Source organism: Bos javanicus, chromosome 26, assembly GCF_032452875.1.
Source record: "Bos javanicus breed banteng chromosome 26, ARS-OSU_banteng_1.0, whole genome shotgun sequence".
NCBI lineage: Eukaryota > Metazoa > Chordata > Mammalia > Artiodactyla > Bovidae > Bos > Bos javanicus.
In genome coordinates, this window is record NC_083893.1 from 42109254 (window position 1) to 42125128 (window position 15875).

The window sequence follows — 15875 nt, forward strand, 5'->3', positions numbered from 1 at the left end:
GACGCTGGGAAAGATTGAGGGCAGGAGGAGAAGGGGACGACAGGGGATGAGATGGATGGATGGCATCATTGACTCAATGGACATGGGTTTAGGTGGACTCTGGGAGTTGGTGATGGACAGGGAGGCCTGGTGTGCTGCAGTTCATGGGGTCTCAAAGAGTCGTACACGACTGAACTGAACTGACATCACATTTCTGCTACTCTAAACAGTGGCTCCTGCACTCCGCCTCCTCACCCTTCTCCCTGTGCTCCGAGAAAACACAGTTGCTCGCCTGTGGTCTTCCTTCCTGGCCCCGGTCTCTCCCTTCACCACCTTCTCTGTCATCTACTAGGGATGCCCCCGCCCCTGTGTTTCCAAAGGCTCACAACGTCACCCCAGGAACATGGTATTCACATAGAAAACTCAATACTCCCCAAATAAACTTTTTTTTCTCTCCAAGTCACTCCCTCCCTTGCATTCCCTGTGTATTACTGACATCACTATCTTCAAAAGTTTGGTTTCATGTTTGATTCTATTTTTCTCCCCAAAACCCCATACAAGTTATTGTCAAGTCCCAATGGTTCCACTGTTGTAGCATCTCACAACCCAGCACTAGGGTCCTCCTTCAAGTTTAGACCCTCTTAACCCTCATCTGGACGAGAAATAACACAGAGATCCTTTGCTTCCTGCAGTCTCACTTTCTACTGACTCCTCATCTTACACGTAATAGTGAACTAGAGTTAATTAAAACAGGTAAAACATGCCCACAAGCTTCATAAAAGCATTCAAAATCCTCTATGATCCAGCTCTAGTCTACCTGAAGCTTCCCCTATCGCTTCTTCACTCCAGAGAAATGAACTTCTATCCATTTCCTAGCTACATTATACTCCTTCCAGCACTGAAGATTTAATCCATACTGCTCTCTCTCTCTCATGTTGCAGCCCTCTTCAGCAATACTTGAACCGTGAACTTCCTGATGTTCAAGCTGGTTTTAGAAAAGGCAGAGGAACCAGAGATCAAATTGCCAATATCTGCTGGATCATGGAAAAAGCAAGAGAATTCCAGAAAAATATCTATTTCTGCTTTATTGACTATGCGGGTCACAATAAACTGTGGAAAATTCTGAAAGAGATGGGAATACCAGACCACCTGACCTGCCTCTTGAGAAACCTATATGCAGGTCAGGAAGCAACAGTTAGAACTGGACATGGAACAACAGACTGGTTCCAAATAGGAAAAGGAGTACATCAAGGCTGTATATTGTCACCCTGCTTTTTTAACTTCTTTGCAGAGTACATCATGAGAAACGCTGGGCTGGAAGAAGCATAAGCTGGAATCAAGATTGCCAGGAGAAATATCAATAATCTCAGATATGCAGATGACACCACCCTTATAGCAGAAAGTGAAGAGGAACTAAAAAGCCTCTTGATGAACGTGAAAGTGGAGAGTGAAAAAGTTGGCTTAAAGCTCAACATTCAGAAAACTAAGATCATGGCATCTGGTCCCATCACTTCATGGGAAATAGATGGGGAAACAGTGGAAACAGTGCCAGAGTTTATTTTTATGGGCTCCAAAATCACTGCAGATGGTGACTGCAGCCATGAAATTAAAAGATGCTTACTCCTTGGAAGGAAAGTTATGACCAACCTAGATAGCATATTCAAAAGCAGAGACATTACTTTGCCAACAAAGGTCCATCTAGTCAAGGCTATGGTTTTCCCTGTGGTCATGTACTGATGTGAGAGTTGGACTGTGAAGAAGGCTGAGCGCCGAAGAATTGATGCTTTTGAACTGTGGTGTTGGAGAAGACTCTTGAGAGTCCCTTGGACTGCAAGGAGATCCAACCAGTCCATTCTGAAGATCAGCCCTGGGATTTCTTTGGAAGGAATGATGCTAAAGCTGAAACTCCAGTACTTTGGCCACCTCATGCGAAGAGTTGACTCATTGGAAAAGACTCTGATGCTGGGAGGGATTGGGGGCAGGAGGAGAAGGGGACGACAGAGGATGAGATGGCTGGATGGCATCACTGACTCGATGGACGTGAGTCTGAGTGAACTCTGGGAGTTGGTGATGGACAGGGAGGCCTGGCGTGCTGCGATTCACAGAGTCGCAAAGAGTTGGACACAACTGAGCGACTGAACTGAACTGAACTGAATCCCACCTATGTAGTCCCTTAATAAGACCACAGAGACCTTTAGGGACAGGCCGTAGACTAATTCACCTTGGAACCTTCTGTAGTAACTAGAACAGAGCATCATTCACAAAGAAGGGGCTAAGTAAATACTTGCTGAGTGAATAAATGAGTGAATTCATAGAAAATTATGAAGTCTGTAATAGAAATATTCTGTTTGTAAGGGCATAAGGCTACAGAATGTTACTTTTAGAAAAGTTAGTAAAGATAACAGTCACATCAGTAACAATAGTTAAGTGGTAAAGATTTATGTCACCACATGTCCTAATAAAAAGCTATTATTTAAAGAACTGTAATGGTATCCAGAAAGAAATCCGTTCCTACTCACCTGCTGCTGGAATCTCACCATATTCATCAACTGCTGAGCTCCAGGTGATAACTTTGACGCCATAGACTCCATGATGGTTTGGACCCTCTCCAGGTCTATCCTTGATCCTAGAGTGGGAGAGCCTGCTGAAGAATGTGCCAAGACTGGCCTTACGTGTACCACAACTTTACTGATGAACACACAGTTCTTTTCACCAAAGGAGAGCAGCTATTATAACAAAAAAGTTCAGCAAAATTAATAGTAATAAAAACAACCATTATTTAAGGTCATTTCTTATTAATACTGAAGAAAGAAGCATTCAAGAATCTAAAAATTAAATTGAAGTACATTTTTAAGTTGTCTCTAGAACAGTAAAAGCCAAGAAAAGATTCAAAAGAACAAGGAAAATATAAAAAGCCCTTTTAAGTAAAAGATTACGTATAAATAATGTTTTATTTAATAATGTTTTCTTGTTTAAGGAACTAAAGATAAACTGTATCAATCTGAGATCTTACCATCCTGAAACATGCTATATCATTTAATACAAAAGATGACTGTCCAGGATCCCATGCAAAATGTTTGTGAAGTGCTAAATATAACTCAGTATTTTAGAATTAAAACCATAAGGAATATTAAGACAACCTAACAGATCTCAATAGTTTACATATGAAAAACAAGTTCACGGTGATTTTCTACTTTGTCAACAGAGTAAACAACGGTCGGTCTTTGAGCCTAGTTCTTCTGGCTTCTGTCCCAGAAGCTATTCAGAGCTTTATGCTGCCTCATCTTGTACGTGCTTCTAAAGCAAGATGCTTCCTGTGTGCTGTAGGACTGCAAAGTAGCAAAGTGGAAAGCAAACAGGATCTAGAATCAGACAGACCTGAGTTCAGGGAGGGCTGTGCCTGGGTGACCCTGGGCAGATGCCAAACTTTAGCCAGGGGTAAAATCAGTTCACATGGTTGTTATAAGGATTGTGCGTTACAATGTCCAGTGTATATCACTGAGTGAGTGCTCAAAGATACACAGCAGTAACTTCATTTAACTTTCATAAACTATTGAAGGTACTACTGGCCCAGAAGAGGCCTTCATACAAACCCAAAGATTTTCCTAAATGAAACTCTCTGCACTCCCTGGTACTTCCACAGCACAGTTACAAACCCCATTCATCTTCAGAGACAACAAACCCATACATCACACAAAGACACAGGTGAATACAGACCCATGATCTAAAAACTTAGTGTGGCACCAAAGATGTGACTGTCATCAACAAGGAAGAACCTCATGAAATGTATATACCCACATTTCAAAATACATATTATGCTTTTCAACCGCCAAGCCTTTCTCACCAGTGAATGTTGTATGTATTTTGCACACTTAATCTACCTATCTTGCCACTATAATATGAGCAACATTCCAGTTTATTTCATAACTGCCACTTCCTAAATGCCCAATACAGCAGCCGCTATCTATAAGCACTCTAATATGTGTAAACAGCCTCTTGATGAAAGTGAAAAAGGAGAGTGAAAAGTTGGCTTAAAGCTCAACATTCAGAAAACTAAGATCATGGCATCCAGTACCATCACTTCATGGCAAACAGATGGGGAATCAGTGGAAACAGTGGCTGACTTTATTTTTCTGGGCTCCAAAATCACTGCAGATGGTGACTGCAGCCATGAAATTAAAAGATGCTTACTTCTTGGAAGGAAAGCTATGACCAACCTAAACAGCATATTAAAAAGCAGAGACATTACTTTGTCAACAAAGGTCCGTCTAGTCAAGGCTATTGTTTTTCCAGTGGTCATGTATGGATGTGAGAGTTGGACTGTGAAGAAAGCTGAGCGCTGAAGAATTGATGCTTTTGAACTGTGGTGTTGGAGAAGACTCTTGAGAGTCCCTAGGACTGCAAGGAGATCCAACCATCCATCCTAAAGGGGATCAGTCCTGGGTGTTCATTGGAAGGACTGATGTTGAAGCTGAAACTCCAATACTTTGGCCACCGGATGCGAAGAGCCAACTCATTTGAAAAGACCCTGATGCTGGGAAAGATTGAGGGCAGGAGGAAAAGGGGACAACAGAGGATGAGATGGTTGGATGGTATCACCGACTCAATGAACATGGGTTTGGGTGAACTCCGGGAGTTGGTGATGGACAGGGAGGCCTGGCGTGCTGCAGTTCATGGGGTCGCAAAGAGTCAGACATGACTGAGCAACTGAACTGAATACGTGTTGGATGAATGCATCACTTTATTAAAATGACTTTAGAAGCCATTAGTGTATACACCTAAACAACATCTTGGGATAATCAGTTCTGTGCTCGTCTATAAGTAATAATCAGCACAGAATTTTAAAGATAAAAATAATCCAAGAATTTTCTTTAGCTCCCTATTATTACCCATAAAGTAGGTCCCCAAAGATGAAGAAACTTGCCCAAGGTCACTTCTTTAGTCAGAAAGAGGCTCGCTTATTAGTCAGGACTTATGAGATCCAGCTCAGTACCCTTCCTCTAGATCTGATGACATCAGTAGAGTTTACCTTAATAAAATTTTTCATGCTGACAACATCAGTCTAAACTCCTTTAACTTTGTGATGCCCTCGTCTGAAATTTCTTTAATTGTGTCCAACACTGCTATACTAACAAAAGTACATTGACATGACCATAGGAAATAAATGATCAAATTTTAAAAGAATGTTGATAATATTTTAGAAAAGAATTTCTTTTTACATGTGTTTACTAAGTATTTTTGAAATAAAACCAGGGACCACACTGGACTAACTACATTATCAATTTATGGAAATAAATATATCTATATATTAGGAAAGCAACTGTAGTTTTAAATTAGCTACAATTTAGGAATGACTTACCTTTATTTTACAAGCATGTGTGGAAGACTCCAACTTTAGACATTTTTTGTACAAAGTAATCTTTTCATGTTCACTAAAAATAGAAAAGAACTGATTTATTAAAAATTGCATACATTATCACTAAGAAGAGTTATATTTAAAAATAAAGGACAATATTTTAATCCTCAGATTCAGTTTTCCTGGTGAGGCATGAACAGTAGAGACTTCCTACTGAATTCCACTAGATATGAAGACAACATCTGCCACTTACTAATTATAGCAGAAAATTAAATTAGATATCCAGTGTATACTCACGCAGCACTGAGCATATTTTAAAGCTCAACAATATATCTGTCATACACAGTACAGACAGTACATAAAACAGCTCATACTTTGATTCATACTGAAGAAAGATTAGAACAGAATCTTCATAAAAAACTGGGAGAAAAAAATGAAAAAGTCTAATAATGGGTTAAGCTTGCCAGTACAGAACAGTTTTGAGCTCACGCACTATTTGGTAACGGCATCCTACAAGAAAATGTTCAAAGTTCCAGGCTGAGTGACAAAGTGATTTTTGGAAAACAGATTCCTTATGAGTTAAAGAAAACAAATAAGAAACTTACCAGAACTTCATTTGCATCAAACTTTTTCCCAAACTAGCTATGATCTTTTACCAACTTCTCTCTCTTCCATTAGCTCTCCATTTCCACATTCATACACACAATTAGACTGATCTAGACTGTCTTTAAGATCCCTAAAGGTCTAAACTTCTACGTCTGCTGGTATGTTATCTTTTCTTCCCTAGTCACCAAGTCAGAGAATCAACAAATACTGCAAAAGCTCAAGAAAATAAAACACTACTTCAGAAGAACACTTTCACATGCATAAGGCACAAACCTGTTATCCAGAACATTACAAACATTCTTGCCCCTACTGGTTCCACAGTACTCCTCTCCTAAGTATACTTCCATATTTCTTGCTGAACTTAAAATGCCAATAGAAACGATTTCTTCACCTCCGTGAGGGTCACATCTCAGGTGAAGAAAGCAGGGGTTTTCATCTTGGCCGTTCAGGTTCCTTTTCAAAATCACGTGATCCTGGCTGAAAAGAAAATGAAGAATATTATGTAGTTTATAGTGCTTCCCTGGTGGCTCAGATGGTAAAGAATCTGCCTGCGATGCAGGAGACCTACATTTGATCCTTGGGTTGGGAAGATCCCCTGGAGAAGGGAATGGCAACCCACACCAACATCCTGGCCTGGAAAATCCCATGGACAGGGGAGCCTGGTGGGCTACAGTCCATGGAGTGACCGAGTCGGACACTTTGTCCGACATTGTCTGACACTGACTGAGTGACTAACACACACACACACAGCTCTGAATATTCATTGAAAGGACTGATGCTGAAGCTGAAGCTTCAATACTTTGGCCACCTGATGCGAAGAGCTGATTCATTAGAAAAGACCCTGATGATGGGAAAGATTGAAGGCAGGAGAAGGGGATGACAGAAGCTCAGATGGTTGGGTGGCATCACTGATTCAATGGATGAGTTTGAGCAAGCTCCAGTAGACGGTGATGGACAGGGAAGACTGGCCTGCTGCCGTCCATGGAGTTGAAAAGAGTCGGTCACAACTGAGCGACTGAACGACAACATGCAGTATTATAGTTCCCTGTCATTAACAGAACACTGTTATTAACCCCCTTAATGGGCCACAGGGGTTGACATGTTATCCAATTAATTGATACTTGCATTTGGAGTCCAAGCACCCTGCAAAGCACTGATCACATAAATGCTCAATACGGAAATCATGAGGAAATGATGCTTTAGACTCCAGGGCTCTCCACTCTATTTCCCGCTGGACCTCTATCTACACCCTAAGCGACTTCCTGAAAACTGCCCGACCAGTTAATGACTTACTGGTCAGCTACTGTGAATTCAAAAACCGTTCAGAAGTTAGGGGTTGGGGGCAGGTACAGAATAAAGGGGAACAATGTGCCATTTTCAAAATGAAACTGATGATTTTTCCACATTTGGATTTTTTTTAAAGGCCTATTTTAGCCCACGGGCTTCCCAGCTGGCTCAGCGGTAAAGCATCCTTTGCAAATCCAAGAGACAACGGGATACGCGGGTTCGATCCCTGGGTGGGGGGAAGATCCCCTGAAGGAGGACACGGCAACCCACTCCAGTATTCTAAACTGGGCAATCCCTAGGACAGAGGAGCCTGGCGGGCTACAGTCCATAGGTCGCGGGTCACCAAGAGTCAAGACACGACTGAAGGACTTAGTATGCATGCACTGGTAGACAGGTTTTTGTTTCAGGACAAGAGGCCGGTTCTGATCCCGACAAGGGGCGTCAGAGGCCGACGAGATGGACTCAAGGCGGGTGTCTGTGAAACGCTGTCTCCCACTTAACTGCCCCCCCATCCCCAACATTCACCCCCGAGTCCCCTCAGCTTTCCCGCGGACGCCCCTCTGTCCTCCCGCCACCCGGGCCCGGCCCTTTCGCCCTCGCCGCCCGCACAGCCCCGTCACCCGCTCGGCTCCCGCATTTCGGGCGCAGACCCTCTCCCCTCAGGGTCCCGGTCTTCCCTCGCGGCTCCCCCAGGAGCGCGGCTGTGTCCCTGAGCACAACCCAGTCCCCGCCGGCCCAGCGCACCCAGAGGCGGGCGGCGCCAGCAGCTCCTCCCAGTCGGCGTCCCGGTCGCCGAGACCATCCGGGGTGAGACGGAGACTCTGGGCCAAGGCTCCGAACGCTGCATCCCAGGAAGAGGCCAGGGTCGGGCGCCGGGTCGGTGGCCCGTGTATGGTCTCCATTCGGCCACCTACGGACCAGGCCGGCTCCAGAACCTCTCTCTATAGCTCTTTAATTTACGCCAGATCGAGGGAAGGTGAAGGAACAGGGCAACTTCCGGCTCGGCCCCCGGCAAACCTGAGAGCAGCCGCAGTTCCCCGTTGTCTGGAGACCAGCTAAGGCAGACACGCACACGCGCGCCGGCTGGATTTGGCAGCGGGGTTCAAAAGCACTGGGCCGCGGTGGGATGGCTCGCGGGAAGCGCCAGATTAGAGCATGCGCCCTGACAGCTCGTGGGCCACCCTCTGGGCTATGCGCAGGCGCAGTGCGGTGGTCAGACACCCCGCCCCCACCCTCCCAGCCTTTACTTAACTTTAGGTTCATTCACTCAGTCGTGGCCCATTCCTTCCGACCCAGGAACTGCAGCACACCAGGCTTCCCTGTCCATCACCAACTCCCAGAGCTTGCTCAAACTCATGTCCATCCAGTCTGTGATACCATCCGACTATCTCATCCTCTGTCATCCCCTTCTCCTTCTGCCTTGAATCTTTCCCAGCATCAGGGTCTTTACCAATGAGTCAGTTCCTCACATCAGGTGACCAAAGTATTGGAACTTCAGCTTCAGTCCTTCCAATGAATATTGAGTACTGATTTCCTTTAGGATTAATTGGTTTGATCTCCTTGCAGTCCAAGGGACTCTCAAGAGTCTTCTCCAACACCACAGTTCAAAAGCATAAATTCTTCAGCGCTCAACTTTCTTGAGAGTCCAACTCTCACATCCATACATGACTACTGGAAAAACCATATCTTTGACTAGACGGACCTTTTTCAGCAAAGTAATGTCTCTGCTTTTAATGTTCTGTCTAGGTTGGTCATAGCTTTTCTTCCAAGGAGCAAGTGTCTTTTAATTTCATGGCTTATTATTTAATTATTTAATTTCATGGTGAATTTTAGCATTCACCATCTGCAGTCATTTTGGAGTCCAAGAAAATAAAGTCTGTCCCTATTTCCATTGTTTCCCCATCTATTTGCCATGAAGTGATTGGGACCAGATGGCATGATCTTAGTGTTTTGAATTGAATTCTAAGCCAGCTTTTTCACTTTCCTCTCTCACCTTCATCAAGAGGCTCTTTAGTTCCTCTTCACTTTTTGCCTTAAGGGTGGTATCATCCACATATCTGAGGTTATTGATATTTCTCCCTGCAATCTTGACTCCAGCTAGTACTTCATCTAGCCCAGCATTTCACTTCATGTACTCTGCATATAAATTAAATAAGCAGGGTGGCAATATACAGCCCTGATGCACTCCTTTCCCACTTTGGAACCAGTCCATTGTTCCATGTCCAGTTCTGTTGCTTCTTGACATGCATACAGATTTATCAGGAGGCAGGTAAGATGGTCTGGTATTCCCATCTTTTAAGAATTTTCCAGTTTGTTGTGATCCACACAGTCAAAGGCTTTAGCTTAGTCAATGAAGCAGTAGTAGGTGTTTTTCTGGAACTCTCTTGCTTTTTCTATGACCCAACGGTTGTTGGCAATTTGATCTCTTGTATCTCTGCCTTTTCTAAATCCAGCTTGAACATCTGGAAGTTCAGTTCACGCACTGTTTAAACCTGGCTTGGAGAATTTTGAGCATTACTTTGCTAGTGTTTGAGATGACTGCAATTGTGCGATAGTTTGAACATTCTTTGGTTTTGCCTTTCTTTGGGATTGGACTGAAAATTGACCTTTTCCAGTCCTGTGGTCACTGCTGAATTTTCCAAATTTGCTGTCATATTGAATGCATCATGTCCACAGCATTGTCTTTTAGGATTTGAAGCAGTTCAGCTGGAATTCCATCACCTCCACTAGCTTTGTTCCTAGTGACGCTTCCTAAAGCCCATTTGACTTCACTCCAGGATGTCTGGCTCTAAGTGAATGGTCACATCATCGTGGTTATCTGGGTCATGAAGATCTTTTTGTATAGGTCTTCTGTGTATTCCCGCTACCTCTTCTTAATACCTTCTGCTTCTGTTAGGTCCATACTGTTTCTGTCCTTTATTGTGCCCATCTTTGCATGACATGTTCCCTGGTATATCTAATTTTCTTGAAGAGATCTCTAATTTTTTCCATTCCATTCTATTCTATTCTATTATTTTCCTCTATTTCTTTGTATTGATCACTTAGGAAAGATTTCTTGTCTCTCTTTGCTATTGTTTGAAACTCTGCATTCAGATGGATATATCTTTCCTTTTCTCCTTTGCCTTTAGCTTCTCTTCTTTTTTCAGCTATTTGTAAGTCCTCCTCAGACAACCAGTGACTTTGAGCTTAGAGAAATAGCAGGTAGTGGGGATGCCAGTGCCTCTTTGGACCTGGTCCAAAGAGGAGAGTCCCTCCCAAGGTAAGTGTGGTGTCCTCTTTCTAGAGACCTGAAGCACCTCCTCCCGACCCTCACTCTCTGGAACAGACCCTGAGCCTTTCCGCCTACGGTGGTGATTGGGGGGGAGGGGGGACGGGGGAGGATGGGGACAGGGCGGGCATGGAGTCGGATTTTCTCTCCTCACCCCCCTTCCCACACACGCTCTTTCTTTCGAGGGTGTCAGGTGGATGCCAACAGTTCGACTTTAGTCTCAGAGATTTGGATGTTGTCCATGGCAGCTGTGGGGCCAGGGCAGGTGGTATCTGAGGAAGGTTAGGGGCTCTGGGACGTAGGCCTCTTGTCCACGGGGCCACCAGGTCAGATGGAAGGTGGAGAAACAGTAGGGCCCGAAGGGGGTTGCCCCCCTACTCCACCCCTGAGCCGTCTGCACTCCAGGCCCCTGGAGGAGCAATTAGGAAGTATTGGGTCTGTGGTGGAGTAAAACCTGAGCTGAACCTGAAGGGCCTTTCAGCTTTGCCCAGAAAAGTGGGAGTGGATGGAATTTTCTAGATACTCTCAGGGTAGGAAGGTATATGGTCCCTCCCCACCACCACCACCCATCCTCTTCATGAAGCCCATAGAGATGAGTTTTCCATGTTCTGAAAGGAAAAAGGGAATCAGAATAAGAAAGTGGAATGTCAGAGTTTGAAAGGTCTTCCTTCTTGTTCTAATAAATTAACTTTCATTGACAGTAACATGTTTGCACAGTCCAAAGAAAATAAGCTCTTCTTCAGAAACATCAGTCTGCACTTGAAGGAGCGGGGTCAACATTATCACCGGACTTCAGCTTTTGTGAACAAGGCTGAACGACCAGGAGTCAGGAAACTGGACTTCTGTGATCTCTCCTTTCTTTTGCACAGCCAGTGAAGTCACAAAATCTTGGTTTTCTGAAAGCAAATCTATCGTATCTTTCTTCCTCTCTGCTTCTGTTTTGAAGCACTAACTTTCATCTGAACAATTCCAGGAGCCTCTTTACTGTCCTTTAGCCTTCATTCCCAGTCACTTCCGTCCCACCCTCTGCTCTGCCCTCTGCTGCTGCTTCTGGTGCTTGTTGCTCTTGAATGAGTACAGCCTTTTTTTTTTTTTAATTTTATTTTTAACTTTACAATATTGTATTAGTTTTGCCAAATATCGAAATGAATCCGCCACAGGTATACCTGTGTTCCCCATCCTGAACCCTCCTCCCTCCCCATACCCTCCCTCTGGGTCGTCCCATTGCACCAGCCCCAAGCATCCAGTATCGTGCATCGAACCTGGACTGGTGACTCGTTTCATACATGATATTATACATGTTTCAATGCCATTCTCCCAAATCTCCCCACCTTTTTTGTACTCTGATTCCTGCCTGCCTCCCTGCTCTCCCTCCTACCTTAACCTTTGCAAAAGCAGTTCCCTTTTCCTGGAAAGCCTGTTATTTTGGAGCAGAGAAAATCCTGTACATCATTCAAAACCAAGCAGATCTCCACCCTACTACAGAATTAATTAAACTCATTCCTCCATATGACTATTATGCTTTTTAGGTATGTCAAAGAAAATCCAAAACTGGAGGTTATGTTTATTAAAAGTCCTTCCAGGGATATTTTGTTCCATTATGTTGCAGGTTAAGGGGAAGCTATAGAATCCTTCCTACCAGTTTAACCTTTGATAGTTTTGCTTTTATATACAATTTAACGTGAACAGCCAGTGTAAATTTTTTAGGATTTAGTTACACTTATCTCTGTGCTGTGGACAGTTTATTTTTCTCACTTTCCTCCTGAAATAAATTAACTTTTTTTTTAAACCAGCAGAGTATGTGTTTATTTATGTGTGAATTCCTAGCATTTAACAGCATTTGATACACAAATACATTGAATGGATAACTGTCACAGTGTTAAAATACAAGGCTCATTTATTGTTGTTGAAGGATTTGGTTGTTTTAAACATCTTTTTAAACACAATGATGGAAGTAAGCAAACAGTGAAAAATCTCTGTTGGAAATCTCTAGGAATTTCTTTCTTCTGAGGAGATAGTTTTGAAAGCTTAAAAAAAACAAGGAATTGATATCTATTCATTGTTGCTATGAGCCAGAGGTTGGTAACATTCAGATTCTCCTTTATCTTAGGAGAAGCTGCTTGTACCCTTGATCTCTCCTTAGACACTTAGGTGATTCTCAGGATTAGTGAGAACGATGATTACTCTGGCTCTAAGTACCCACGTTCACATTAGTTCATTTACTTTGCTTTCAGCCTCACAAGACCAGGAGCAGTCTTTGGGAAATCAGAAAAACACTTGATACTGTAAAATTAGTTCAATATTTGGTAACATTTAAAAATCTGGCTCACATTTTAGGCTATCTTTGTTAGTTTTTCTTTTTTTTAAATAAGGAAAATAAGTAGGAAGGTAAGACTGGTAACTTAGTGATTCAACTGAAAATGACATTGATGGTAAGGTATAGAAAAGGAGCCAATAAGTTTTAAGTTTTACATTGGCCTAAACTTTAGAGGCAGAGAAGGCAATGGCAACCCCCTCCAGTACTCTTGCCTGGAAAATCCCATGGATGGAGGAGCCTGGTAGGCTGCAGTCCATGGGGTCGCTAAGAGTCAGACACAATTGAGTGACTTCACTTTCACTTTTCACTTTCATGCACTGGAGAAGGAAATTGCAACCCACTCCAGTATTCTTGCCTGGAGAATCCCAGGAGCAGCAGAGCCTGGTGGGCTGCCGTCTATGGGGTCGCACAGAGTCGGACACGACTGTAGTGACTTAGCAGCAGCAGCAGCAAACTTTAGAGGAGGAGTTGCTGAAATGGGTACGAACAATACCGCTTTGGAGACTTAAAGTAAGGAAGTTCATTTTTATGGGTCTGTAAGTAGGTAGCAGCCAAAGAGACAAGCATTTACTAAATGTCTAGTCCAGTTCAGTTCAGTTCACTCGCTCAGTCATGTTTGACTATTTGTGATCCCATAGACTGCAGCACGCCAGGCTTCCCTGTCCATCACCAACTCCCAGAGTTTACTCAAACTCATGTACATTGAGTCATCAATGTTCGTGACTTGATGCCATCTAACCATCTCATCCTCTGTCATCCCCTTCTCCTCCCTCCTTCAATCGTTCCCAGCATCAGGGTCTTTTCAGATGACTCAGTTCTTCGCATCAGGTGGCCAAAGTATTGGAGTTCAGCTTCAGCATCAGTCCTTCCAATGAATATTCGGACTGATTTCCTTTAGGATGGACTGGCTCTATCTCCTTGCTGTCCAAGGGACTCTTAAGAGTCTTCTCCAACACCACAGTTCAAAAGCATCAATTCTTCACGCTCAGCTTTCTTTATAGTCCAACTCTGACATCCATACATGACTACTGGAAAAACCATAGCCTTGACTAGATAGACCTTTATTGGCAAAGTAATGTCTCTGCTTTATAATATGCTGTCTAGGTTGGTCATAACTTTTCTTCCAAGGAGCAAGTGTCTTTTAATTTCATGGCTACAGTAACCACCTGCAGTCATTTTGGAGCCCAAAAGAATAAAGTCAGCCACTGTTTCCACTGATTACCCATCTATTTGCTGTGAAGTGATGGGACAGGATGCCATGATCTTAGTTTTCTGACTGTTGAGTTTTAAGCCAACTATTTCACTCTCCTCTTTCACTTTCATCAAGAGGCTCTTTAGTTCCTCTTCTTTTTCTGCCATAAGTGTGGTGTCATCTGCATATCTGAGGTTATTGATATTTCTCCTGGCAATCTTGATTCCAGCTTGGGCTTCATCCAGTCCAGCATTTCTCATGATGTACTCTGCATATAAGTTAAATAAGCTGGGTGACAATACACAGCCTTGACTCCTTTCCCGATTTGGAACCAGTCTGTTGTTCCATGTTCAGTTCTAACTGTTGTTTCTTGACCTACATACAGACTTCTCAGGGGGCAGATCAGGTGTCTGGTATTCTCATCTCCTTAAGAACTTTCCACAGTTTGTTGTGATCCACACAGTCAAAGGCTTTGGCATGGTCAGTAAAGCAAAAGTAGATTTTTTTCTGGAACTCTCTTGATTTTTCCATAATCCAGCAGATGTTGGCAATTTGATCTCTGGTTCCTCTACCTTTTCTAAATCCAGCTTGAATGCCTCAAAGTTCTCATGTACTGTTTAAGTTCCTGTACTGTTGAAGCCTGGCTTGGAGAATTTTGAGCATTACTTTGCTAGTGTTTGAGATGACTGCGATTGTGTGGTAGTTTGAGCATTCGTTGGCACTGCCTTTCTTTGGGATTGGAATGAAAACTGACCTTTTCCAGTCCTGTGGCCATTGCTGAGTTTTCCAAATTTGCTGGCATATTGAGTGCAGCACTTTAACAGCATCATATTTCAGATTTGAAGTAGCTCAGCTGGAATTCCATCACCTCCACTAGCTTTGTTAATAGTGATGCTTCCTAAGGCCCACTTGACTTCACATTTCAGGATGTCTGGCTCTAGGTGAGTGATCACACCATCGTGATTATTTGGGTTGTGAAGATCTTTTTTGTAGAGGTCTTATGTGTATTCTTGCTACCTCTTCTTAATATCTTCTGCTTCTGTTAGGTCCATACCATTTCTGTCCTTTATTGTGCCCATCTTTGCATGAAATGTTCCCTTGGTATATCTAATTTTCTTAAAAAGATCTCTAGTCTTTGTCATTCTATTTTTTCCTCTATTTCTTTGCACTGGTCACTGAGGAAGGCTTTCTTATCTCTCCTTGCTATTCTTTGGAACTCTGCATTCAAATGAGTAGATCATTCCTTTTCTCCTTTGCCTTTAGCGTCTCTTCTTTTCACAGCTATTTGTAAAGCCTCCTCAGACAACCATTTTGCCTTTTTGTCTTTGGTTTTCTTGGGGATGGTCCTGATCACTGCTTTCTGTACAGTGTCACAAACCTATGTCCAGAATTCTTCAGGCACTCTATCAGATCTATTCCCTTGAATCTATTTGTCACTTCCACTGTATAATCATAAGGGATTTGATTTAGGTCATACCTGGTCTAGTGGTTTTCCCTACTTTCTTCAATTTATGTCTGAATTTGGCAATAAGGAGTGCATGATCTGAACCACAGTCAGGTCTACTAGAGTACAGAATAAACGTTAGTTAATCTCAGCAACTACAGGTGAGATTTTGGAGAGGTTATGAACAATGCGTGCTGTCCAGGTCGTGTTTGAGTTAAGGTAAAGTAGTTCAAGGTCTTTTTAAGTGAAAATCTGTTTGTGAATAGAAAGGGGTTCCAGTAGGCTTAGCTCTAGGAATTAGAAAGAAATTAAAGAAAGAAACTTACCCTTTGACTAAAGTTTTTCCACAGACAAAAAGCTGGCTGAGGATATGGTTGGCAAAGACCGCGGGGTTCTGATTCCTTTCAGGGAGAGGTGAATAGGTAG

At 43.1% G+C, this 15875-nt stretch overlaps 1 protein-coding gene across 6 annotated transcripts in view; it reads right to left on the minus strand.

Moving 5' to 3' along the window:
- The window catches only part of LOC133239510 (ATPase PAAT-like), a 48720-nt gene that overhangs the window by 10917 nt on the left and 21928 nt on the right, over positions 1-15875 (minus strand). For 2 of the 6 annotated variants that reach the window (XR_009733859.1, XM_061403781.1), the window contains exons 1-3: positions 6215-7966; positions 5339-5411; positions 2499-2705 (exon numbers count right to left, since the gene is read on the minus strand). Coding sequence is in view for 5 of the 6 variants with exons in the window: in XM_061403781.1 (XP_061259765.1) it covers positions 2499-2705; positions 5339-5411; positions 6215-6651 (717 nt within the window). In the remaining variant the exon portion in view is untranslated. The other 4 variants (XM_061403780.1, XM_061403779.1, XM_061403777.1 and 1 more) reach the window with 3 other exon arrangements.